Below are 27,719 nucleotides of genomic sequence, written 5' to 3' on the forward strand. Positions count from 1 at the left end.
CAATGGTATATTATTAAAAAAATAAATGCAAACGGGATGTTCCTAACATCTGGTTTAACCTGCTGTTATTAACACACTGGCCTCGAAAGCATAAAACCCAAACTTCAGTCAGGAGGTCAAAGGTCACAGCCGAGAGATCAGGCAACGCTCACAGATCAAGGAAAGCTAATAAAACAGAGAAAGCGCTTTGTGTTAAATGATGATGCATGAAGATCTGTGTGTGTGTGCGTGTAGGTGTGTGTGTGTGTGTGTGTGCGTGTGTGTGTGTGTGTGAAACTATGTGTCTGTGTGTCAGATTGATTTATTTCAGCGAGACGTGAATTCACAACATTAAACCGCTTTACTATAGCTACTGAGCTACATCATTTGCATGATGATGGGTCACTAAACACAGTAAAATACCACACACACACAAACACACACATTTCGCAAATATAACTATCTATATGTGTGTGTGTTTGTGTGTGTGTGGGAGTGGTTTTAAGTGTGTATCAGAGCGGTCGCAGTAATAAATCCTGCATTTCTTAACAGGCGCTAAAATGCAGAAAAACAAGCGGAATTGCAATAAATCACAGTGTGCGTGTGTGCACATGCGTGTGTGTGTGTTTGTGTGGACCCGTGTCGGTGTCCTGTCGTGTCCTAATTGAAGCGGCGGAGCTGCACAGGATTTGGAGGTTTGTTCTGTGGCCGACGTGGAGGTGTGAAGAGGAACGAGGTAGCGCTGCAGCGGACCGGAGGACACGCCACCTAATCACTACACAGCACCACTTTACCGTCATCTTCTAGACTAACACGTCTGAGTTTTATGTTTAAAATAATTAATGAATTCTACTGTATATAAACCACGTTCTGTATAAAGTATTACAAGTATACACATTTTGCACTACTTAAACATTTTCTGGTACTTTTATATTCTTTGTCGTGACGAACTGGAGGGAGTCACTGACGCTCTACCCAGCGGTACCCATAATGCTTTGTGTTGGGGAAAGAGGGTGGGGGTTATAAAGTCCATCTCATGTGTGACAGAACACACAGAGGTGAGAAGGCCTCTAAAAACACCCATCAAACACACAGAGAACACAACACACAGTCCGAGGTGACAGAGAGCGTGTGTGTGTGTGTGTGTATTCCCTTTCTGGCATGTATGAACACGTGTATATACATTTCCTCTTGTATGTAGAGAGAGCGTGTCTGCATTCATACTGTACGAGCGTGTGCGTCCCCTCTGTGTGTTTGTGTGTGTCTCTCCTGGCGGTAGTCCAAGGCCTCTCTAACGAGCCAACATGGAGATAATACTCCCCCCCCCCCCCCCCCCCCCACTCTCCCTCCTGACCCCCTCCAAGGTCATTGGCTCCCACCACCGCGACCCGGCCAATCACAGCCGGGCGCTGTGACGGACAGCCGCCGACTCCAAGGACACCAAGGGCAGAGGGATTAGACGGCGAGGACGAGCGCCACGTTAATAAAGAATTGTGATGTTGGATAAAGTTTTTTTTTTTTTTTTTGGAGCCGTCTGACGGGTTGTCAAAGGTGTTTCATTATTATTTTATGCGGCATTTGATGAAAAATAAGTGACTGTTGGGTTTTGAAAATGTATAACAGAGGAAATGGAGCAGGTTTGGTTTCTATTGTCTAACTAAAAAGGATACAACAGAGGTTTTGATGTAGGAGGGGTGAGGTGTCCTTAAAAGGTACAGCTGCATGCTGATCGTCGGTAACTAGTTTGGCTAACTAAACTAACTTATACCTAAATACCCATACATCGCTCTCATTTCCTGAGGATGTTATTGTCTCTCAGGTCCGTCCCCAATAAACATCCCCAAATCCACTCAGACGTCACCAAAACCACACGCTGCAGAACCTGCCTCAGAACCACCATTTTTTGCTCTTCTTTAGTTTCAGAGTAGATTAGGTGAGTGTGTGAGTTTCCTGCTAACAGGAGATGCCAACAAGACATTTGACTGAATGGAAACCAATAGGTTTAAACTCCATGGCAATGTTTGTTTAGTTCCCCCAAAGCGTTACAGAAACCATAAACCATAAAACGTTTCTTTTATCAGTCAAACGACTCTTCTGGCCCCATACAAGTCTATGGGAAAATACTCTCTTCTCTCCTGATTCATTCCCTCAGTAAACATTGTAGATATAAGTTTTTGGTTGCAATCTCTAATTTCAAGTCTTCTTCAATACAGCAGGATGTTCATTTAGTAAATTAGCAATATGCAGACGATTAAACAATCTGAAAATATGTGGACATGAATGAGCCCTAATAATAATATGTTTCTTACAGAAATAATCAACTAGTCACATTCTGAAACCCGAAACTCCAACATCCTGAAGTTTTATTCGGTGTTTGACGAAACATGAAATCTCAAACTGCAGCGCGGAAACGACGCTTATGCAACGGGTGTTGATTAAAACATTCACACAGCGAGAGGTGAGGAAGTGAGGAAGAAAAACAACTAACAGAATTGTGAGAACGAACCAGAGATGATCAAACATCAAGTCCACGCAAGCTGAGATTTAATTGAGGAATTAACTGAAACCGGGAAGGATCCATTTGTCCACTTCTCGCCTCGCTAGATACATGGAATAGTCTGCTTTTCCATTCTCATCCAGATAGGGAAGTTCCTAAAATAAAAGGTCGACACCTGCCTGGATGTAAATGAACCTGAGAGTTGCGGTATGAACCGAGGAACTCCACGAGAGATAGACAGGCAGGCAGACAGAGGGGGAGAGAGAGACATGTCCACAGACAGGTGTGGGGTCAGATGTGCTCCTACCTGTCGATGATGACGGGGTCGGAGGGCGTCTCGTTGCGATTCCCGCAGCTTTTCTTGTCACAACACCGACTGGAAGAGAGAGAAAGAACAACGGGAGTCACACAGGGACTGAAGTTAGCATTGCTGCTAATGTAGCATCCACTAAAACAGCTGGGACGATATCATTTCAGATTTAATTTTCACTTTCAATTTTCACATTCATGCTTCAAAGAAAAAGTGACGCTGACCCTAAAACGGACTTCAATGTATCAGCGGTAATATAATGTAATATATAATGGATGAAAGCCAAACTACTTTTTAAAGTAAATAACATTTTATGTATATTTCCAAGTCACTCTATCTCTAATTCAGTCTGCACACACTTTTAAACCCCGGCCCATTGGATTTATTAGTATTGAAATAGATCTGACTTTAAATAAAAGCAAAGATTTATAAGCTGGTTCAAAAAGCTTGATAACTACGTCACAACATTGTCCCCATTTCCCCTTAAATTACAAACAGATGACATCATTCTCTCCAGGACATTTTCACGGGATCGGGAAATTACAAAGCTGCAAAGGTAAAGTGTGACAAAATGATTTTATTTTGTAAAGCAAAGCCCTCTTTCCCCTGCCCTCTGTCTCACTGTCTCTCCGTCTCTGTCCAGCTGGGTGGGGTCCAAACCAAGGTCACTAACAGTTGGACGACGCCCAGCAATGCGGGCACCACTGTGGACCCCCCACCCCCCAAACCCCAACCCTCTATGCCATCGCCCCTAACAACCAGCCAGCCAACCGGCAGCTGCTCGCCAAACCAGCCGTCCAGGTAGCCAGAGGACAAACCGGCGCTCCGCCTCCGACATAAAACCGACCCGGAGTCAGTTGAGGCATCTGGAGGGGGCGCGGCTCGGGCCCCGCAGGGCGGGTGTGTTTTTGGGGGTGGGAGGGTGTAAGTGTGGCATGTCGAACAGCAGCAGACTGAATCCAATGCATTAATATCCATCAGAGGGAAGGGAAGTGTTTGGTGTCCAACGGCGGAGTGAAGTCAGTGAACGCACCACGGAGATCGGCGAGCATTACAGAGTACATTATATATTTAAAATTTAAGTTCAGTACACTTCTGAGGTAGTTATATATATATATATATATATGTAATTATCGTGTTTACCAACGGTAAAAGTAAGGTTTGACCCGCTGATTAACATAATAAATGGAAACAAGGACGAAGTTGACATATATAATGTAATATAATGTATATTGTATTACAAACTAAATATTAAAAAAAAAAATCAAAACATTCATTTACAATTCAATTCATTTTGAACAAATAAATAGTTTACATGAGACGGAGGACAGCATTGTTAACCGTCTGTTACGTAACAGAAGAGAAATATTCACATGTTTTATCAGAAAAGTGAGAGATTTTTCAGAATGAATTAAAACATTGTCCATTGTTGACAACAAAGCCTCTCTTTCTTATTAGCATATCTTCCGGTGATTCTTGAAAAATTAATCGGGACGTCCAATTGTGAACCCCCCCCCCCTTCCGCCTTCCGCCATCACTCTGTCCCGAATCAAATTGCCATTCGACAAACAAGCGTAAAAAATGCCAAACGAGGCGCTTCATGAATCATTTATCGCCACGTTTGATCCCGTAAGTGGAGAAAAATCAGAAACTAAGCGCCCTGTTTGTGTCCCCCCTCTCTCTTTTTCTCCCCCCCTCTCTCTCGCCCGTATAGATGTGTGTGTGTGTGTGTGTGACTGTTGCCATAGAACGCGCCACAATAATTTATTCCCCCAGCTACTTGGAACCATTAGTGAAAGTTCCAGGAGACCAATTAGCATTGGAAACCCACTGGTGCCGCTGTGGTGACAACCTCCTCCAAACTGCCAAAGAAGTGTTATAAACAAACTGGACCCCAGGAGCACAGCCGGGGCCCCTCCAGGGACCTGGGGCCCTTTTTTCCAAAAGACAAAAACAAACCTTGGCTGAGCGTCCACAATATCGCCTTAATGACGTTTCCCCCCGGGCCGGCGAGCAGGCTAACGCCGCGGCCGGCTAATGACTGAGAGCAACAACACACACGGACCTGAGAGAGTGAATGTGTGTGTGTTTGTGACGCTGAAAAAAAACTGTGAATGTAAAGCAAACAGCGTGTGTGTCTGTGTATGTGTGTGTGTGTGTGTGTGTGTGTGCAGGGCTGAAAACAGGAATAATAAATACTGAGAGTTTGTGCCGCTCTCGCTTCTTTTTGGCGGGGAGATTCTGTCTCTGCAGATAGCCTCCTTTGGTTGCGCACACACACACACACACACACACACACACACGCACACACAAACACACACTCAGGGCCCCAAAAAACACATTCAGCCATGTTGGCCCCGGCCACCGGACGGTTGCCTGGGCTGCGCGAGCATCATTACCGCTGGCTGCTCCTCCTCGGCCGCCACTTCAGACGTGGCCACGAGTGGAGTCTACTTCAGGGCACAAAGGGAGCGCGGGGGGGGGGGGGGGGTTTGTCCGGGCTTGTCGGCGCTGTGTTATCACACAAATAAAAAAAAAAAGCCCCTACAGAGGTTCTCCCCGGAGGACGGTGTGGCGCCGGGCGTCGGAGCCACGGCCGTCGCTCGGATCACAAGCGTCCAGATAACGCAGAGCGCCCGGCTCGCTTTCAAAGGGCAAGCGCTGTAATTACCTGAAGGCCTGGAACGCCTCGCCCACAGCCAGCCAGAGCCAGAAAGTGAGAGCCAAAGAGAGAGAGAGAGAGAGAGAGAGAGAACCAGAGCCCGGCCTGGACGCATCCCTTCCCTCCTCCTCGCCATTGCCCGGAGCCTGGCAGCGAGCGAGAGGAGAACCCGAGGCTGCCGCGAGGCCTCCGGGATCCCCGCTGGCAACGCCGGCGTGCCAACCTGGCCGCTCGCTGGGTTGTGATTGGTGGGGAGGGGGGTGTTTTGGAAAGCGGCGGGGTCCCGTTTAAGAACGGTTAAATGCCCCTCCGTGATGTGATGGAGAGGTCACGGCAGGAACACACACACACACACACATAAAGAATAAATAAAGGATTTCTAGAATGTGACACGTCTCTGAAACAAACTGCAAAGCATCGTAGTTTAAAGTAAAACGTCACATTTCTGAGAGAAATTGTGTTTGTGTCCGAATGTGTTTACCAAATATCTAACGGCCCGCCGCTCTCTTTCTGAGCGCTAACCGCTAACCGCAAACAGCTAACCCATCTGCCAAACTGCTTGTTCCTCCCTCACTGAGAGGAGCACTCGACTAGATCTCGACTCCTCGCTGTCCTTGCTCCGAAATGGTGGAACGAGCTCTCTGAAGACACCAGGACCGCAGAGAGCCTTCACATCTTCCGCCGCAAACTAAAGACACACCTTTTCAGACTCCACCTCGACTTAAACACTAACAAATCGTAGCACTTAAATTGTAATGGCTCTTATCTATAGCAAGTTGTAAATCGGCTTATTTAATGAAATTACACATTCTTGTTTCTTGTTCTTTTGAGTTTGTATCCTTATGGTTGAAATGCACTTATTGTAAGTCGCTTTGGATAAAAGCGTCAGCTAAATGACATGTAATGTAATGTGATGTAACAGCTTTATGCACTGGTTTGATTATTTGCCGTTTCATGCCAAGGAAAGGTTCCGTGTTTACAGCACAGCTCGCTCGGAGCGTTCAATGTCGGTACTCAGTTTCAATCACTGAATGAAGCCGGCTTTACTTCATTCATAATTTACTTATTTTTGTGTAGGTAATATGTTGTTAAATATGTTTAAACTTAACAATAAATTGTCTATAGAAGTAGTTATGTCTCGTTGCATTAATGTGTCCTGTTATTGACGTGTCTAATGCGCAAACAGATATTCCAATACATTCGAATATATGTTTTTTTTTAAAGCGAATATTCGAACGTCATTTTTGAGCAAATTTAACAGTCCTACTCTACAGAGATATATATGCATTGTGTTATAACAGACATCCAATATATATCTCTCTACAGAGATATATATGGGAAGTTCGTTTGTCATTCTGTTGGTCGAGCGCCACTCCAGCCAATCGGGGTGCTCCGCCCAGGTGTGATGCAGGTAGAAGAACCAACAGGGATGCCCGGAGAGACGTCCTCACCTGGGAGACGGAGAGACGCTCCCCAATCCCTCCCTCATTAGCGAATGGAAACAAGGCCTCCGTCGGGGGAGGGGGGGGGTAATAATTGCACTCAATCACATAATGACTGAAGCTCACAGTTAACATATTTACCACTTTGGTGCTGACAAACCAACTTACGGGTAAGAATAGGTAAGAACAGTTTACTGAACAATAACACCAGTTTACCACAGAGAAAAACCAGTCTACTCAATCACCACGCCAGTATACTGCAGGTACCAGTTAACGTGTGATCCAGTGCACTGGTTGGTTCCACTTTATTGGTCAGATACTTCAGGCAGATGAAGGACGGTATATTTGATGCATCTGGAACCATTTTGCTGGCAATCAAGTTGACTAAAAATCAACATATTTTATTGTCTTCACGCAGCTCAAAAAAACGCACACACACACGCCAAGCGACTCCAGCTTTAAACATGTGTTCGTTTGTTACGTGTGTGAGTGTGTGTATTTTTAATCCCCCTCCCCCACTCTTCTTCTTCTTCTTCACTCCTCAGACTGCACCAGTAAAACCATTAACTCTCAGACAACAGCAGAGACAAACAAGAAGGAAACGTGTTGATTGGTGTGATGAGGACAAACCAACAGCTGCTCTGTGTCTTACAGACACACACACACACACACACACACACACACACACACACACACACACACCACACAAACACCTTCTGTATGTCTCATCCACAAAATGATTATTATCACTAATAATATAATCTCAAGAAAAGACAAGAGTTGAATAAAGTAGTGCTGCTATTATTTATATTATTTGTATAACTAGCAATATGGTCATAATTGTAATTATTTGTATTAGTATAATTTCTATTATGTTAGAGTTTATATCAAATTCATTCATTCTCACTTATTAAATTAGCATGAAGATGATGGGATGATGTATTTTTGGTGTAATAATTTTTGGTTTGCTGAAATACTTTCTGTGCTTGTTGTGCCATGATTATACCACATCAAGCTCTGCGCACAGCAAAACGCACAGCAAACACACAGCAAACACACAGCAAGTACACAGCTAACACACAGCTAACACACAGCTAACACACAGCAAGCACACAGCTAACACACAGCTAACACACAGCTAACACACAGCAAGCACACAGCTAACACACAGCTAACACACAGCAAGCACAGAGCTAACACACAGCTAACACACAGCAAACACACAGCTAACACACAGCAAGCACACAGCTAACACATAGCTAACACACAGCAAACGCACAGCTAACACACAGCAAACACACAGCTAACACACAGCAAGCACACAGCTAACACACAAAAAACACACAGCAAAAACACAGCGAACACACAGCTAACACACAGCAAACACACAGCTAACACACAGCAAACACACAGCTAACACACAGCAAGCACACAGCAAGCACACAGCTAACACACAAAAAACACACAGCAAAAACACAGCGAACACACAGCTAACACACAGCTAACACACAGCAAACACACAGCAAACACTCAGCTAACACACAGCTAACACACAGCTTACACACAGCTAACACACAGCAAGCACACAGCTAACACACAAAAAACACACAGCAAAAACATAGCGAACACACAGCTAACACACAGCAAACACTCAGCGAACACAAAGCGAACGCACAACTAACACAGGTCTTTACATGCACTAGTGATGTGTCGTTTGTGAGTCCTCTCAAAAAAAGATTAGTTCATTTTCTCGTGGCCACGCATCGGGACTTGCATAGGCTCAATGAACGAATCATTGACCGAAGCCCCCCCCCTTCAACAAATGACTCGAAGAAAGATTCGTTCATTTTACTGAACGAGATTCAAAGAACCGAGTCGGTAAAAAGATCCGAACTTCCCATCACTAACCTGCACATGATCTCGTGGGTGAGGAGGACGCGACACATCTCCGGGTTCTTGTCCTGACCTTCGTAGAGGATGGGCTGGTGGGACGGAAGACAGAAGGCTTATTTAGTGAAAACAAAAACACCTTGATCTGAGGTGAAATTTTACTTTACGGTAATTATAAGTCAATGTGAACCAGTTTAATGTCATCGTGAACCAGTTTAGGGTCCATGTAAACCAGTTTAGTGTCCTTTAGACCGGTTGAGTGAACGTGCAAACCAGTTTAGCAAACGTGTAAATCAGTTGGGTGACTTTGTAAACCAGTTTAGTTTCCTCGTAAACCAGTTTAGTGAACATCTACACTAGTTAAAAAGAAGGAGGAATCAGCACACATGAAAACCAGCTTACTGTAACTGGGACCAGTTCCCAGTTCTTAGCCGTGTGGTTTTATGCACTAATGAGACATGAGTATATGTGTTGATGCGTGCAGGTGTTGCCCCCGCTCCTCCTCCTCCTCCTCTCTGATTGGACGTCGGCACCAACAACAACAAAGTCAAACATGGCCTCCAACCACCACCTGCCCTCTTGGTGGTCTCAGCCTCCTCCGGCCCAGAATTCCCTGCCAGATGGTGGGCGCCGCCCCGGGATGAAGCCCCCCTCCCTCCCCACTGAGCTGTCATGTCACTGTCCAGATGACGGATGACCGCTGTGTGTGTATGTAGGTAAGTGTGCGTGTAGGTAATACCGTAGTCACTGGAGTTCATCAGGGCCTAGTGGTGTGTGTGTGTTTGTGCGTCTATCCTTCCCCCTTTCCTCCCTTCTTTCCAACGATGACCTACCACTACCTCACCCACCTTTATAGTCAAAACAGACCTCCGCCCATCACGCACGCACGCACGCACACGCACATACACACACACCCCTGGGGTACAATACTTTTAGGATAACGACCACTTCTGCATTATTGATCCTGATCCCAACTCTGTTCCTCTGGATTAAAACACACACACACACACACACACACACACTCACACTCACTCACGGGGGTATTGCATCACAAATGATGATGTATAAATATCGACCACCAAATGTACCCCTGTCTGTTTGTGTGTGTGTGTGTGTGTGTGTGTGTGTGTGTGTGTGTGTGTGTGTGTGTGTGTGTGTGTGTGTGTGTGTGACTGTGAGTGGTTTTTATTATGTCTTTCATTTTGGATTTGAACATTTAGGGAATCTTATTTCATATAATATTAAGGAATAATAAGAGATTAATAAAAGTGAGAGTATTTTCACAAAAATGTATAGAAAAATGTATATTTTAGCAGTAGAGGACATTGACCAGTAGAAATGTAATTTATAATTAAAAAGTTTGTTTCATTTTGGCAAAAAAGTGACAACTTCCTTTGAAAGAACAAACTAGGTAGTTGGCTTGGAAAGATAATTTGTCTTGGGATTATTGAAATGTATGAACATTTTTATTACATCTAAAACAAGAAGACCATTAACACCCAGCTGAGGCCGGACGTCTAGAAATTGATTCGATTTTCAGAAAATAACTATATACTGTATTATATAATAAAAAGCAGTATGACGGTCTCAGATGGTCCTGACAAATTAAAGCTTAAACCTTCAATGCTTCAAATCTGCTTCGTCTTTGACGTTCCCTCCATTTGCTCACAAAAAAATAAATATAATAAAATGATACATACAAATAATCGTTTAGACGTGACCCTTCTTTCCCTCCGTGAGATGAAACTCGCTCTGCGGTCCAATCGGCATTAATCCCACAGATCATGGGGATCTTTATTGATCCTACGGGGGGTGGAGGGGCTCCAGCCGACTGATGACGCCCCATTGGACTGTCAACCAATGGGGCGTCATGTACAGGGGGGTGAAGGAGGTGGTGGGGGGGGGTGTCAGGATTATTGTCTCCAGTGGGCCGTCGGCGTGCCACATTAGGGCCTATTGATCGGGCTCCATGGCCGGCGCTTTGTCGAGGAGCGCTTGGTACATCGATTGGTGACATGCCGACGGTGAGGGGGGTGTATGTAAGTAGGAGGTGCAGCTGGGAGGACGGGTGGAGGCTTAAAACAGGTGTTTGGACTGGATTTACTGACCGTTTCAAAAGATTTACGTGTAAGTGAGGGTTCATTATTCATTTCCTCAAGCTCCTACACATGGAACCCCAGACCCCCAGGAGCCTGGACCCAGAGACCCCCAGGAGCCTGGACCCAGAGACACCCAGGAGCCTGGACCCAGAGACACCCAGGAGCCTGGACCCAGAGACCCCCAGGAGCCTGGACAAAGAGACCCCCAGGAGCCTGGACCCAGAGACACCCAGGAGCCTGGAACCAGAGACACCCAGGAGCCTGGAACCAGAGACACCCAGGAGCCTGGACAAAGAGACACCCAGGAGCCCGGACCTAGTTTGTTCTCACACTGTTGATCCAGAAATCATATATTATAAATAATCATGTGGGGAAGATGTTTCTATAGCGTCTCCCCTTAAACTCCTGCTGGTCATCATCACCGTGCGTGTTGTTGTGAAGCATAAAACCTTGTTTTGAGAAAGATGATGGATCTTCTCACCTGTTTGGTCATGGAGTCGATCAGACGCACAAAAAGGTCCTGTTCTGTCCTGATGCCTGAACAATAATAAATGACAATCACTGAGTTGGAGCAGAATTGACAAGCCTTCTGAAACGTTTATTTCCCACCAACACAAACAGACACACACGCACACATTAGCCTGTTATGCTTATTTTCTCTCAGTATGCAAACTAAAGGAGAGAATCCTAATAGCGTTCTGTAAATGAGATCTGTTATTATTTATGTCCCGGCAGTGTATTTATGTTTTCTGTAGCTCGTGTTGTCTCGTCGCGGCTACGCTAACACCCCCCCGTTCAGCAAAAACAAACATTAGTGCAGCTCCAGAGCTGTTTATTATTTATAGGCCGCTCCGCCTTTAACTGCCCCCTTCCCCCCCGCTGCCTCTTCTTCCTGGAGGATAACAAGATATCCTCGTTCTCCAAGAAATTAAATATCAATCGGGATTGCTCGTCTCTTATTAGCTACGCATCCGAGCGTAGATGTGGCACTTACACAACGTGGGGCGGAGGAGCACCTGTTAGCTATAATTCTATTCCACGCTGTGGGGGGGGGGGGTCAGGGCCCGCTTCCCTCGCAGCTTCCTGTGCCTCCTAATTGACATGATTGACTCCCGGAGTGCTGAGCGACATAAATGGCGGCTATCCGTTGCAGACGAGGTTGCCTGCCTCTGTGCGATGCTAATGCTAACGCTACGATTTCTGGAGTGGTCTCGCACTCTCCCTCCCTCCTTCCCTCGTTCTCTCTCTATGTCTCTCTATCTCTGATGATAATATTAAAAAGTTCTTTCCAGCCTCACAGTTCACTTCCACTAAAAGTCTGCCGAGGTGACCTTTAATATAAATTCCTTCCTCCAGCAAAACTCTAATTCGTCCGCCGACCGCCGGCGGCCTCACCTGTGGGAGCCCCCCCGATCATTAGCTCCACTTCAATCAATCGAAGAGGCACACCTGACCTCCGGGCCGAACAAAGAGCCTGGCTGACCTACAGCGCTGCCATTTACAGAGGGAGACATTTAACTTCAGGCCGTCAATCACGGACGTCTCTCACAAATCGGGACATTGATTGGCGGGTCACAAATAGGGGCGGGACTAACGCCAACGACATTGTGTCTTCTAAATTTCGCCCGACCTCGAAGTTTGTCTCTAAAAGTTGGCTTGACTTAGTTCCATGTCTGTATAATATTATTAATATAATATTAAAAGCCCCTATAGTAGTAACTTTGTTTTCTTGTCTCAGTCAGTCAATCAGTGTTATTGATTACCTGGCGATAACAACGACAACCGTGTGCAAATGTACCACTAAGTTGTTTCATTTTACTCATTTAAAGAATAGACAGTTAGCTCGGCCCCGCCGAGTGTCTCCAACCCACAAACTGTAGTGGACGTCGTCATGGCGATACAAACAGGCGTATATCACGTTGTGACTCACCGTTGCTGTAGAGGAGCTGTAGCCTGTAGTGGATCCCGTTGTTGGTCTTCTCACCGTTGTACTCCTGTCACACAAACACACAAAGACACATTAATAGACGGTAAAATAAATGGGTTGGTTTCTATTGCTGCTGTGCGACCTTTGACCTCCGACACACAACAACCAGGTTGGCATGACGACGAGGCAGACGTCCGTCTGTAACTAACTCACTTCATTAGAGGCGGACAACAGGGGAGACAATATTTCATAAATGACTGATGAGGAGGAAGAGACACTTGTTGTGGTTGTTTGTTTGTTTGTTTGTTTTGCGACATTCGTGATGCATGATCTTGTGTGAAAGAGATAAACATCAGGTTCACTCTTGGTACGATTGATTAACACTAGTTAATTATTTAAGTTATACTAAATATAATGTTTACGTTGAAGAGAAGACCATATCGTGAGCACTTGTTGTTTGCATACGCTTATTTATTTATAAGTATTATATGAATATATATATTTATCTATTTAGGATTCACTTCCCATGGTTACTGCTCAGTTTATTTGGATTTTGTTTTAATTAGTTTTTCTCAGTAATTGCTGCTAAAAAAATCAATGATGTTTCTTTTCTCTCCCGACCCTCCCTCCCCATATTCCTCACCCAATCTCCCCCACCCCAATTCCCTAACCCCCTCTTCCTCCTCCTCATTGTCCTCCTCTTCCTCCTTCTTTTTTTCCTCCTCCCCCGCCTCTGCCTTTATTTCTGCCTTTATTTCAGCTCTCCATTTTATTTATCTTTTCTTTTATTCTCCGTCAGTCGGTTGCTCGGTGCCAACTGTGCCCGGGAGTGTTGGCTCAGCCCCAGTGTGCGTTTGCGTGTGTGCGTATTTGGGGGTCTCGGGGTGAGAGACTAGAGGTCGAAGCAGAGGTGAAAGAGAGAGAGAGAAAGAGAAAGAGAGTGGGTGTAGAACTTTAGTGCCAACTGGCAGCCGATCAAACACCAAACACTCTTAAACCTGTCTGGTTATTTTCATTATCGTTATTATTTGTAGTAGTGGTAGTAGTAGTATATTAGTACTAGGGTTAGTGGTAGTATTGTGATTTATTAAAGTCTCTAAAACTTAAACACTGCTTTATTTCATTACTATTCATTTAATCATTAGTCTTATTATTATTGTCTTTTTGTGAAGTGCGAACAAAATGAAATGAAATACTGTTAAGAAAATGTTTCATTGCTTAATCAATCCATTATTGGTGTTATATTAAACATACATACTACAGTATATCTAAATATAACGGTTTTTAATCAAATCGTAGATTTGAAAGGTGAAGGTGTGAATCAACGGTCACCTTGTCCTTCTCCACAAAGTCCACGTAGGACGTCCTCTCGATCTCCACCGGCTGGCCCTGCCGGTCGTACAGCGCCAGCACGAAGTGGAAGAAGTTGGACTTGCGCAGGTTGGAGGGCGGCTGCTTCTCGAAGTGAGCGCGGGCCAAGCCGACGCCGCTGGAGACGCACCACGGAAACAAAGCTTCATTATAGAATCGTACACATGCATATGAATAAACTCACGGTGACAACAACGTGTCCTCAGAGGAGTTACAGGTGTCTGCAAACAATAATAAACACTTAAAACGGTCATGAGTGGTTGTAAAGGTATTATTATTAAACAATATGGTGTTCTGGAGTAAAATGACACAAATATCTTCTTTGCAGTGAGTAGAAAATATTGTAAACATTATATTCTTTATAGTGGATTAATGTATATAAATATGTATCTAATCCACATCGGTCGGTGTTTTAAGATGGTCGTAAGACCCAGAACTTTTTCTGCAGCTCTTTCCCTTTAACACTCATGAGAGACAATCCTCTCCCTGCAGTCAGGGAGGAAGAGGAGCGGAAGGAATATGAGGAAGAGGAATAAGTGGAGGAATAGAAGGAAAAAAGGAGAAGGGAGAGGAGGAGGTAGAAAAAGATGTAGAGGAAGCGGTGGAAGAGAAATAGGAAGAGGAAGAGAAGGAGATGATTTTCCTCCATACTTTGTCTATTACGTTCTTCATCAGCTGGACGTTAACTTCTACAGTTTTCAACCTGACGACAGGAAGTGATTTTTTGGACGAACTTCAACTCATCAACAACTACAACACCAGCAACAACAACAACAAAGGAGACAACAAACCAACAGCCAGCTGCTCTCTTCTACAGATACTACAGCAACTGCAAAGGAAGGAACTCAGTCCTTCTAGAACTCATTAATAGCACACTCAAAATGTTCAAAGATAAGACTCCAAAAATGTATCTTCAATATCCGCGAGCGTTCATTAAATATCAAATACGCTGTAAAACACCAGAAACATCTAACACATTAATTTCACCGAATGACGAGTAAATTGAGCCACTAAAAGGGTTAAAAGGCTTTAAATAAACTACATATATTACTCTAATTAATAAAGCGTTCTTATGTTGAAGCTTAGAATTTGTTCCTGAAGGCAAGTAATCAAAAACATACATTTATTCTCATCTTATTCCTAGTTGGGGGGTACCCCAAGGCTCCATGTTAGGCCCATTATGTATTGGAAACTGTATAGCTAAGATACAGTATTAATATATCATTAATATAATTAATCAGACTTTATTCATAACAAATAATGGCTTCTGAAATCAAGCACATCATTTTAGTATAAAATAATAGATACAAAAATAATACAAATGCAGTTGTAATTCAAAAGGATTCCTTAGAATATTCAAATTAAATTAAAGTCTTTTTTCCTTTCCCGGGATCGATATATTTATTGCCTAAGGTTGATTATGATATTATAATGAGGTCAGAGGTCGTTGTTCTTTTGATTTAATGCCACATGACTGACTTAGAATGGGCTTCAACAGCACAAGGAAAACCATAAAAAAACAAAAAACATCACTGAGTTAAAGTCTTTAGAACTCCTGAAATAAAATCGATGTTCCTGCAGGAGGCGACCTCTGCCCTCAGCCCGGAGAACCCCGGAGAACCCCGCAGGGTCCCTTAGAACAACAACAAACCAATGTTTTTACATCAATCTCATTTCCTAAAACACTTCATGATCAATATGAGTGCCCGGGCGTGGATAAATATTTATTCATGCTCTGGGTTTGTTTTTGGAAGCTCGCCCTCACTCTCTCGCCCTCTCTCTCTCTCCCTCTCTCATCCCCCCAGCCCCGCTCAGGGGTGAACTCCCCGGTGGCACATTAATACAGCCGTGACCTTTCTCCACCTCCATTACCGAGATGCTTAATGCCTCATTTGTAGGCCGCTGCATTGGACGCGGAGTTCCTTCTGACTCGCAGTGCTTAGGCCGTGGAAAAACTGTGAGGAGGAGGAAGAGGAGGACGAGGAGGAGGAAGAATAGGAGGAAGAAGAGGAGGAGGTGGAGTGCGGCTCAGGTGTGCGTCGGGCAGGTTGCAGTTTTGTTTATTTTGAAGGGATGTTAAGCAACACCTTCACTATCAGAGACTTCAACGACTTCCTGTAAGAACAACTCCTGAATAATGAAACGGGTAATACTACAAGTACTGTATTGAGACAACGTGTCCTCAGAAGAGGAGTTATAAGTGTCAACAAACAGTAACAAGCTGATTATTATCACCAAGGTGAATATTAACTATATATTTGTTCTTCATACATGAAGACTCAATGAAATCGTAATAAATAGTATTCCTGAAACAAGCCGATTGGTTGAAATGTTCTCGTTGCAACAGATATTTCCACCCAAAATATACACAGAAAACGAGGACCCAGAGGCCGCTTTGGATCAAATTTCTGTGTATTTGCATGAAAACACAAACGTGTGTTTTTAACTCAAACTAACCTGGCACCTGCACCCCAATTACCCACAACGCATTGCGGTCGCCCCGCAGTCCTCCACTCGGAAAAGCTCGTTAGCCTTATTATTATTATTTCAATTATGCTAATTGCGGCGGCATCCACTCGTCGCTGCGCCTCGTATCCGGCTGTTAGCACTTGGCACAAGGTGTAATAAAAACAGTATCGATGGCACGCGGCTCGCTGGAACATGCCCGGAGTGTAAATCACACGCCAGCAGCCGGAGAGGAAGAGACGAGGCTCACACACGCACACACACGCACACGCACACACACACACACACACGCACACGGAGGGAGTCAGAACAAACACAGGGCGCCGATCTGCACGTTTCCACCACAAAGCCTGAAATTAAAGGTCAGCGGGAGTCGTGTCGAGCACTCTGCAAACAATTACTGAGCAAGACAGCCGGTCCCGTGCAGTCGGTTCATATCCACACACACACACACACACACACAGCTCAATAAATTCACCGCCTGAATATTGCAATAAAACCGGGGAGGTTGATCTTTTCTTGTCTCAGATTAAAAGGAGGTCAGCCGGTGAACCGCCTCCGACTGGTCCCGAACAAACGGCGCTTTATTTTGAAACTCTCTTGAAGAGCTCAGAGGTTCTCAGGTTCTATCTTTCATGTTCAAGGTTTTCAAAACGTTTGGTCCTCGCTAACCCACCCGCCCCACACACACACACACACACACACATCATGACATTAATCAAACAGGAGATGGAGTGTGACCGCTGTTTCAGTCTTTACCCGGCTGGCCTGTCACACACACACACACACACACACACATGAATACACACACCAACCTAATGAGCCATACAGCATACATACACACATACACACGTACACATACACACACACTGCCTGGCTGACTGCCAGGATGTTAATCAAATAAACGGTGGATGTTTAAATCAGATTCAGTGGGAAACCAACTCAGAGCAAACCCACCGTGACAGGACACAACACACACACACACACACACACACACACACTATTTAGACACACAAACACTTCAAGTTGTAGTTTGAGTCTATTTTAATCTCAAAATTAAGCAGAGCAGATTTCAAACCAGAACTGATACGACACATGGATGCTAACAGCCGTTAACCGATGCTAACAGATGCTAACCGATGCTAACTGAAACTCCCCCCATGAGAGCTCCTCCGTTTTATTCAATTTAGAATGCCAGCAGTCGACTTCCAACCTGTAGGATTGTGTAAACTTATATTTTAGCGTCTCTTACTTATTTATGAACTTTGTGAAAGGGAGAGTGAATCCGACACTGTAAATAAACAAATAAATACAGGGGAGCGTAAGACTTGGAGCTCGGCCTCTTTCCTCAAAAATAAAAAAAAGAAGTAAAATTGATTTTCTATTTCTGTGCAGAAGAGTCGAGGAGATTATATGTGTGAAGAATTAAATAACTATTCTTATATTCATCATAAACCTACAGTGAAATAAAGACTGAAGGAAACAACGTGACGTCACATGACTTTTTGTTTTTGACTCCCAAGCGTTGGATGTTAATGTGAACGTTCAGTATGAATGTAATTATTTCGGAAGACACACACACACACACTCCTCTCTAATTGCTATGGAAGCGGAGTTTGGACGGTTAAAATATGCACATATTGTTTATGTACAGTGTGAGTGTGTGTGTTGATTTATGCGTCGCTGCACAATTACCCACGAATACATTTTACCCAATCAGGCCACACACACACACGCGCGCACACACACACACACACACACGTTCACACACATACACGCACCTGTTTGGTTAGCTCTCATTAGCCGTGTAATATGAACTAATGAGTTGCTGCTGAAGCATTGTGGGAGGCTGTGTGTGTGCGTTATGTCCACCATCCTCTCCCTCTTCAGATTTCATCAATAAATCAAGTCAGTGATTGAGTTCATCAATAGATGTGTCCATGTGTTGTTCCGTCATCAAACAACAATAAACAGAAAATGCCAATCTATAAATATGGGATAACTAACTAACTAACTTAATTAGACTGGCAAGAAATCCATTGGTTTGTGAATGAATCATTACTTTAAGATGTGAGTGAGAAGCCATTGGAGAGTGATCACATGACCACATCTGACGTGTAAAAGTATCAATCCAATTAGAGCATTAAGAAACTGTTGATCCGAGGATGCAGATTCGTCGGCAAAGTGCATTGTGGGAGGATTTTGGAGGCACGGCTGTCTGCTGTGGGTTTAGATGGCGGCGGGGGGGGGGGGTGACGCCCTCACGGCTGACTTCCATTTGTGCACCTTAATAGCGCGTGTCATTCCTAATTAGGGCAACCGGCGGCTCGATGCCGAGATGGCTGCTCCTGTCATGCTGCAATTATCAACAAATTAGTCTTTGGACTGAGGGGCTTCTGCACATGCACACTCCTTGTCCAGTGTGTGTGTGTGTGTGTGTGTGTGTTACTTGAGGTGTTTCGTGCATGAGAATTCATGTAGACAGAAGTTTTACAGACGTTCGACCTGCAACCGTTTGTTCTTCATCTTCAAACAAACCCACAATCACTGAATAACACAATAACATAAACACATGATAGCACACGTAATGTGATGATAAACTCAGATCAATGACATCGTTACCATTTAACTGCAGAGAAATGTTCGACGTGAGCATCTGAATGAGAGCTTCTCGTGTTGCGTTCAGGGTTCAGTATCTGACTGACTCAGAGCACCTCGTGTTGCGTTCAGGGCTCAGTATCTGACTGACTCAGAGCCTCTCGTGGTGCGTTCAGGGGTCCGTATCTGACTGACCGAGAGCCTCTCATGATGCGTTCAGGGGTCAGTAAGACTGAATTCTTTTCTGTGTTTTGGTCGGTTTGAGACACTTTGTGGGTGGAAACCCAAACATGTGCATCCAGATGTGATGAAGCTGACTTTTGAAATGGTATTTGATTTGTTTGGTGCATTCAGGGTTCAGAAGCTTGTTGTGGTTTACTAGGTTATTCAAAGCTACGAACAAAAGAAAAGTTGATTCAGGTTTTTACACAAAATGTAAAAAAATGGGAATCTTTAATCGGGTGAATAAAACTGCTTTAACACGTAAAACTAATAACTAATGTTGGCGGGAAATTACATTCACGCTTTTTGGCGTCTTTAGTCAAATTTATTTGTACAGCTCTTAGTTCATTTTTTGGGATGATTCTACTCTCAGAGAGCGGAGCTGATGCAGCGGCTTATTTTAACTACTCAGCTGTTTCCTCCAAAACAGCCCCCCCACACACACACACACACAATCACACAGGCCGAGCCCATTAGCCCGGTCACCTGCTCCTCTCAGACGAAAGCTTCGGGGTTAATTGCTAGCAGCTTTTTTGGGGGGGTGTAGCATAGCTACTTCGGATAAGCCGAGCGGCGGCCGACCCTCCGCGAACATCACGAGGAAAGAGAGAGTGCGTACCTGACGACGTGGGGGGGGCGGGGGGAGCGGGGTGTTGACACATGCATAAAGAGGAGGAGGTGCACTCGGGAGAATAAGGACATCATAAAGGAGGCCTCAGACGTCCTCCTCCATATCAAATATCAAAAAGTCTCTCGGCCCTCAGATGCATCACTGACAAACTCTACGGACTCGGGAACGAATCCCCCCTCCCCTCCCCCCCACCCCTCTAGCCCCCAAGGTGGAGCACCGAGTGGAACGCCAAACGCCCCCGATGATTGAGCAGATGACAAATGCCGGCGAAAGGGGGGGATTTCCCCCCGCCGATGATCATTCACCTCACAACACTACTTGACCCCCCCCCCACACACACACACCTTGAGCCTTGGAATCCGCAAAGCCCCTCCCCCCCCCCCCCCCCCCCCCCTTTAACCCCAGAGGACAGAGATGGGGCGGTCAGGGCAGGATCACTCGCTCTGCTCCATCTTTCTTCGACCCGTTTTGCTCTTCTTCTTCCTACAGCCGTGTCAGGAAGGGTTGAGAGAAATCTGCTCACCTGAAGCTCCACGCACACACACACACACACACACACACACGCACAAACCAACACGCGCACACAAACCGGCACACGCACACACCTGCCAACAGTGCGGGGGGGTTTTCTGTTACTGAGTCCTGCAAGTCAATTCTTCCTGAAAACAAAGAGACCATTTTCCCCGAGGATCAATTCTCCCTTTTAGGGATTTCTCTGCAGTCTCATTAAAGAATATTTTCAAGCTTGTTCACTAAATATTCATGAAATAAAAAAACATTGACGGCACAATGCGAACATTCGTCCGGATGTGATTCCAAAAATCTGAGATTTAAGTTAATCATGAGAAAAACTGCGTTTATTTGATCATTTTCAGAGGAATGTTCCAGAGACTAAAAGTTGAATATTCAACAGCTTTAAAAACATTTGAAGTTCCATAATTTATAAACAAAGGGACTGGAGAAGACGTTTTTATACAGCGAACAAAATAAATAAAGGTTTTTATCAGTTTTTAACTTCACAACGAGTTCATCCCAAGAAGAAGAAGAAGACACGCTTAGTCTCTGACCTTCAGACAACAACCTCACAAACACAAACGAAGAAAAACTAAACCTCTTCGTACGGACGTGACCAGAGGTCACGCCTCAGAGGTCACCAGCCCACCGGGTCTCTAGAGGAGGGTTCATACCGGGAGGACATTCCCCTTCTCTCTCATGAAAGCATGAAGCACACACACGTACACTCGCTGCACAATTACTCACTATATATATTTAACATATATATACATATATATATTTATATATAAATGATCTGTGAATCCCTCTCATAAGAGCCGCCCGCCTGAGTGCACAGTGACCTCTGACCTCTCACACGCTTTTTTACAAGAGCAGTAAGGAGACCGGTCACAGGTGTCTTTTCTGCTTTTTTCTCTTCACACGAGACGAATGGAGACGGATCGCTTCACGGGCGCCGACCATGTGACCATCTCCGCTCTACTAACATGTATAATGTATATTCATGGGATTTTTTATTTATTTATGTGCTTCAGCAAAGCTCCAGTTTCTGTCAAACTGCTTTGGTTCTAGGCGTCATAAGAACAAGTCTGTGGGTCCGATCAATATCCGATCACCTCCTGCTATTGGTCTTATTGATCCACGGTCGAACGACCTCCAACTGTGACGTTGTTTCACTGTAGAAACTTTGCTTTGATGAAGACATTATTTTATATAAATGTAATGTGTTGTTTTGTCTTCTACTTTTCTTTGCACCTTATATGAAGGTTTCCTAGTTTATGCTTCACAACAAGTTGATCCGAACTCCAAGATGTTATCATCTGATTTGATCAGACAGACACACGGACGTTTCCACAAAACAAAGCGTGAAGACGTGAATCCTAAAATGAGACACAGCTCTCTCTTCATAATCTGGATTAATAATTTACAGGACAACAACAGTAATCTCTTCGCCTCATCGCCACACTGAGGAGTCAGACACGGAGGATCAAACTATGATGTTTATGGTCACGATTGTTTCACAACATTTAAAAATGAAAACGCTCGATTTCTACTCAACTTTTTGTGGTGAAGAAGACGAACGGTTTGCACCGATTGAAACTGCTTTTGTAGAGCATTAAATTATTAAATAACATATTGTTTTATAGATGACAAACTTTTATCTGCTGGTGATTATTAGAGATCAGGTCAGGTCACGATAAGAACTGAGAACATAAAAGCGAACATCGACTCCACTCTCTCACACGTCCGTGTTTATCGTTTAATAAATAAATGGCTCAGAGAGAGAAAGAGAAAGATTCTGATCAGCGATCAATAACGGGAGAATTACTGATGGATTAGCAGCTGAAGCAAGTTGTTCTTATGGATGATCCGAGTTAAGATATGTGTGTGTTTACATTATACTTAATATAATCTCTTCTTCTTTCATCGTCTCTTGCTTTAAAAGTCTAATTTGTGAGTTTTCTTTTGACTCCCAGCAGCCAGAAGTCAAACCTTCATCCTTTAACTATTTATTTATATTATTCCTAAACTAGAACTGAATGTGCAGCTGCAGAATTGAGACGATAAAAATAACTTCAATTGTCTCTTCACATATAAAGCTTTAAAAATCAATTTCTTCTCCGATTTAAGGCGTCAGATCAGATTCTTCTTCACATGTTCGGAGTGTCAGAGTCACTTTTTTTTTGTCTCAATGACACCTGTCAATCTAAATAAATAAATCTAAATCTTACACCTTCAGCAGCTTTAGTGTTGAAAAGATTCCTACTCATTCAGAAATAAACTAAACATATATGTCACTTATATGACACATAAAATATGATTCTGTTCATTGTTCAATCCCCCTCTCATGTACGTGTTTTCAGCAGTACTTCAGTATTTCAGTATTTCAGTACTGAAGTACTGCTTTAGTACTTATATGACCCTTTGATTGACCAATTAACAGATGAGTTCAGACATTTTAAAAAACGATTTGTGACTGTTTTAAATTATCTCACTGCAGCTCCTTGATATTATTGATACTATTGATATTGATTTTTGATTTTCTTCAAGATTTAAAGCCCTGAAAAAAACTGAACATTAACGTCAATATGTTTTACTTTTTGTGTCAAATAGATTATAAATTAACTCAATTAAATTATATTCTTCTGTAGGTGTTCTAAAAAGTGTTTAAAAAAGTTATTCATATGGCATTTTTATTAATCAAATAATGTTTTGTATTTTGTGTAACCAGATCTGAGCCATAAATGTTTCTAATGTTTAAAAATGTTTTTTAATCAGAAACTTAAGGTTTATATATGACATAATGATGACATAATTTAATTTGAAAACGGTGCGAATTAAACCGAATTGTCTTCAGTTTTCTATTTCATTTGTTGCAGACTTCTTCAGAAAGCACGCGGAAGAATCGCGAGGAGCGGAGTTGTCAGTGCGCGTGCTTGCGGAGGTGATGGAGGTGATGGAGGAGCAGCATCTGATTTAAAGCCGGGCAGAGAAATCCTGCATTGATTTACTTCGGTTCAGGTTTCACCTCTCACCTGACTGTCCCGTTTTCATCAGAAATAACTGACTACTATTATTATTATTATTAGACTTTCTAAACCCACTCTTATTTTTATTTAAATTACATCAATATTTTACTGTTAAAATTGGGATTTTGAGTCATTCAGATTACCGCTTTAGAATAATTTATTGAATCGTGAAAACATTTCAGAGCTAAAGTAGAAATAAAACGCTTAATGTCAAAGTGAAACATGTTACGCTGCGTCTGAGAAGCTTTAATTTAACCTGTGACCCACTTACATTAAGATTTATTTCCTCCTTGACTGTGTTCATAAATAAAACATCGTGTTTCTATTTGACCCGCCGCATGATTAGAGATTTTAGCAGTGGAGAAAAACCCGCAGTGATTTCATTAAATAATGAAGTCTTACATCTCACAAGGATTGAATGGAATAACCTTTGAAATGTTCTGGAGGAGTTCCGGAGAAACGGAGCCGAGCCACCGCTCCGCGGTGCGCGGTGCGCGCGCGCGCGGCGTGTCCGCGTGTCGGGATTCGGTGAGTTCAATAATCAATAATCAGCCGCGACGGAAACAATCATTCAGCAGTTTCGGTTTATTAAGACCGCGAAGAAGAGTGCGGGGGACCCCAGACGCGAACCCGGGTCCCCCGGACAGGAGGAGGCAACGTGACGCCCTGACACCACCACCCAAAGTGACACCTCCACCCTGAAGCCTGAAGGAGAAACGAGCTGCAGTTCGTGACCTTTGTCCAAACACATTCTGCTTTTAGTAGTGAATTCTGATCAGAATCCGGTAACTTTCACGTGTATTTTAGGGGAAGGCGCGCGGAGACTCTGGGGGTCCAGCTGCTTCCGAGCGGCGCGCGGAGACACGACAAGTTGCATAGTTTTGGGGGGATTTGTTGTTGCTTTGATTGTGTGTGTTTGGGTTTTTTTTGTTTTTTTTTACCTCTGGGCCGCTGTGTTGGCGTCCAAAATCCCCGCGCCCTGCATCCAGGAGCGGACCGGGGTCATGCCGGTGGGGAGCGGCTCCTCCTTCATGGTCAGGGCCCCCCGGGGGAGGCTGTCCTGGATGGAGAACATCAAAGTGTCCTTCTGGGAGCTTTGTCTTCACCAGAAACAAGAAAGAAGACGAATAATCCTCCTTGTACCCAACACTCCAAAAAAAAAGCCAAAGGACCACCTGGATTAAGGTGGAGAAAAAGAGGAGCGATGCGGAGGGAGTGGAGCAGGAGGGGTGGAGGACACGCTTCCCCAAAGTACAGGGTCCTGGTCCAAAGAAGAGTCCGGGATCCCCCTGGGTTTCTGCGGGGTGGTTTTAGATCCCAGCCGCGGCTCCGCAGCACTCTGCGCTTTAGAAAACCGGCGGCTCTGTGAAGTTAAAAGAGGGCGGAGAGAGGAGCGGAGAGCGGGGAGAGCATCTCCGAGGAGCCGGCAGAGAAAGGTGGAGAGAGGGAGAGAGGGAGAGAGAGAGAGAGAGAGTGAGGGGGGAGAGTCAGAGAGGCGAGAATCACCGGGATCCAGAGCCTGACGCCGGGAGAACGCAGCGTGGAGAGCGGGATCAGAGGGAGGCGAGCAGCCGCGGATTGTGGAGAAATGAAAAGTGGGATAAAAAAACAAGCCACCGCTTCAAAAAGGAGTAAAATGAAATGATTAGCAAACAAGAGGGAGGGACGGAGCGCGGGAGGCTGCTCGCTCCCGGGGGAACAGGGGGATTGGGCAGCGAGAAAATCTCATCCCCCTCCCTCCCCGGCTCTTTATGGCTCCTCCGTCCCGGCGGAGAGCTCCTTCTCCCGGGGTCCGAGGCTCCGGAGCCTCCCGCGGGACCGGCGCGGATCGGCGAGGGGGCGGGGACACGCCCAAATAAGGGCTGCTCGTTTGCATATCGGTCGCACCTCTGGAGCCCCATTGGGCTGAAGCCGCGTTGCGTCACGGCTGAGAGAGAAAAAAAGAAAGAAAAGGCACGCCAAATAAGGGTTTCCGCGTGCACAGCTAAAACATGAAACTTTTAAAAAGTGGAAGAAGGAGATATGTCAGCTAATGAGGCGAACATACGGGTGATCAAATGCATTGATTACGACACGTGACGTTCGGCAGCTTCACGCAACAACTCACGAGCTCATTTAGAGGACTTTTTATTTGTGTTAATATGCGGCTTCTCAATCTGTCGGCACGAGGTTCAATTCCGTCAAACATCCAAACCTTCCGCGTCAGATTCTCCTCAGCGAGACACGACCGACATACTGAAGCTCGGATCTGTATTCGTTTCCTCAGAAGAAGCTCAGGCTTCCTTCACTTCGCTTCTCTTTTTTGCAGGCGGGGGGGTTAACAGGTTTCATGTGGAATAATCTCCTCTGTCATCCCGCCGTTAGGATGACTGACACGAGCGACGCGCGGATTTGGCACCAATTTGCGCTCTGTTTTACGCACGGACATATGGCGCGGTCTCTCTAACTCAACCACACGCACACACAACCATACGCGCACATACACACACACACACACACACACACACACAGGCAGCGCTAAAACGATGCGTTTCAGTGTTTTATTTCACACTTGTATATATTTTTTCTTTAGTCGTATAATTTAGATCAATCACTCTCAAAATAATAACTGTTTGTGTGGTTCTGATCACGCCTCTTGATGTTTCTGCTTTTTTTGGGTGGGGGGGCTTGACATCTCCAGCAGTCATTTTTTTGTTCATTTTCGTGGCAGGAGCAGAATTCCTCTAATTAAGCACAAACTCTAGAGCAGCGCTGATTAAATATTTATCCTCCTTTAGCCCGCTGCTTTTCCTCCAGGGACCCAGAAGCGTCTGGAAGCCCGAAAAAAAGATCCGTGTGCGGGGAGAAAGTCAACGAGAACATGCCGAGGAGGAAGAGGAGGAAGAAGAGGATTACAAACCAGAAGGCAACAGGCTTATTAAAATAAATCATCTTTATTAATTAGCATTACTGTTCGGGATATAATTATGTTATTGTTATTATTAGTATTACTACATGTTCTCTTCTAAAATCTGGTACACTTCATTAAATCAATAAAACTGGTGTTTTTCTTTGAATATCACATTTTCACACAACATGCCAGGAACGACTCGAATGAGATGCTTGTATTTAAAAACAAGGTTCACTTGACTTGATTTTATTTTATTTATCAAGGTTGAATAAATAAATGAACAAACGTGACAATAAGACAGCATCAGCTGTAGAACCATCTGGAACTGTGAGCTCAAATCTATTCAAGACCTCCTGGAACATCAGACCCTGAGATACAGGACCAAGTATTAGAGGTCCTTAAAACACCTGGAACCCAACAGGCCTCTTGGAACCCCCTTATGATTGCCTGAGATACCTGTGGAACCCACTAAAGAGGCCCTGGGCCCAAAGGCTCCTGGCTCCCCTTTAAATGACAAGAACCTCTGTCTGATGAAACCAGAACCTTCTGCAGACTCCTAGGACGTCATATAAAGCCTGAGGAACCCATCCAAGAACCCAGAGGCCTCAGAGAGCCCCTTTGAACCTCCTCTGGAATGGAACCCTCTCTGGGTTCTCCTTCTAGATCCTAAGAGGCTCCCTAAAAAGGATCAGAACCGTAAAGCAGCTGGAACCCACTAGAAACCTTTAGAGTATTTAATGGACCAATGTACCACTTTTCGAATCATTCCCATGACTCTCTGAGATTACCAAAACCCCCATAGGAACCCCCAGAGCCTCTTTAGAACACAACGGAGCCTACTAGAAAACACCTACAATCTCCTCCAGGAACCCTAAGAACTTCCTCCGATAACCTTCAACCCTCTTCAAACCATCCTGGAACCCTGCGCTCCGTGGTTCTAGAGAGAACCATAAAGGACGTGACGCAATCGCACAGAGCAGCGTTGATGTCTGAATTCAGAAGAACCTGCTTCTTAAACATGGTTTCTGCTTTAAACGGCAGAATCTTTCACTTTGTTTCTGTCTACGGTCACAAGGCGCCCCCCGGTGTCCAGAGGCGGTCACTGCACATTGTTCTAACTACTTATACATTTCAGATCTTTACCATCACACAAGCTACAAATACATACGACACTTTATATTTCATGTCAAAGA

General features: G+C 44.5%; 1 protein-coding gene across 6 annotated transcripts in view; it reads right to left on the minus strand.

Annotated features, from left to right (window-relative positions):
- Nucleotides 1–25,424, minus strand: part of LOC120817995 (transcription factor COE3) — an 86,855-nt gene extending 61,431 nt beyond the window's left edge. For 4 of the 6 annotated variants that reach the window (XM_078100555.1, XM_078100551.1, XM_078100554.1 and 1 more), the window contains exons 1-6: nucleotides 24,578–25,423; nucleotides 14,139–14,295; nucleotides 12,810–12,873; nucleotides 11,361–11,416; nucleotides 8,799–8,872; nucleotides 2,784–2,852 (exon numbers count right to left, since the gene is read on the minus strand). In XM_078100555.1, the coding sequence (XP_077956681.1) occupies nucleotides 2,784–2,852; nucleotides 8,799–8,872; nucleotides 11,361–11,416; nucleotides 12,810–12,873; nucleotides 14,139–14,295; nucleotides 24,578–24,711 (554 nt within the window). In that variant the 5' untranslated portion in view covers nucleotides 24,712–25,423. Of the gene's footprint in view, nucleotides 1–2,783; nucleotides 2,853–8,798; nucleotides 8,873–11,360; nucleotides 11,417–12,809; nucleotides 12,874–14,138; nucleotides 14,296–24,577 lie in introns of all 6 variants that reach the window. The other 2 variants (XM_078100553.1, XM_078100552.1) reach the window with 1 other exon arrangement.
- Between the last annotated feature and the right edge of the window lie 2,295 nt (nucleotides 25,425–27,719).

Source organism: Gasterosteus aculeatus, chromosome 4 (genome assembly GCF_964276395.1).
Source record: "Gasterosteus aculeatus chromosome 4, fGasAcu3.hap1.1, whole genome shotgun sequence".
Classification (NCBI taxonomy): Eukaryota; Metazoa; Chordata; class Actinopteri; order Perciformes; family Gasterosteidae; genus Gasterosteus; species Gasterosteus aculeatus.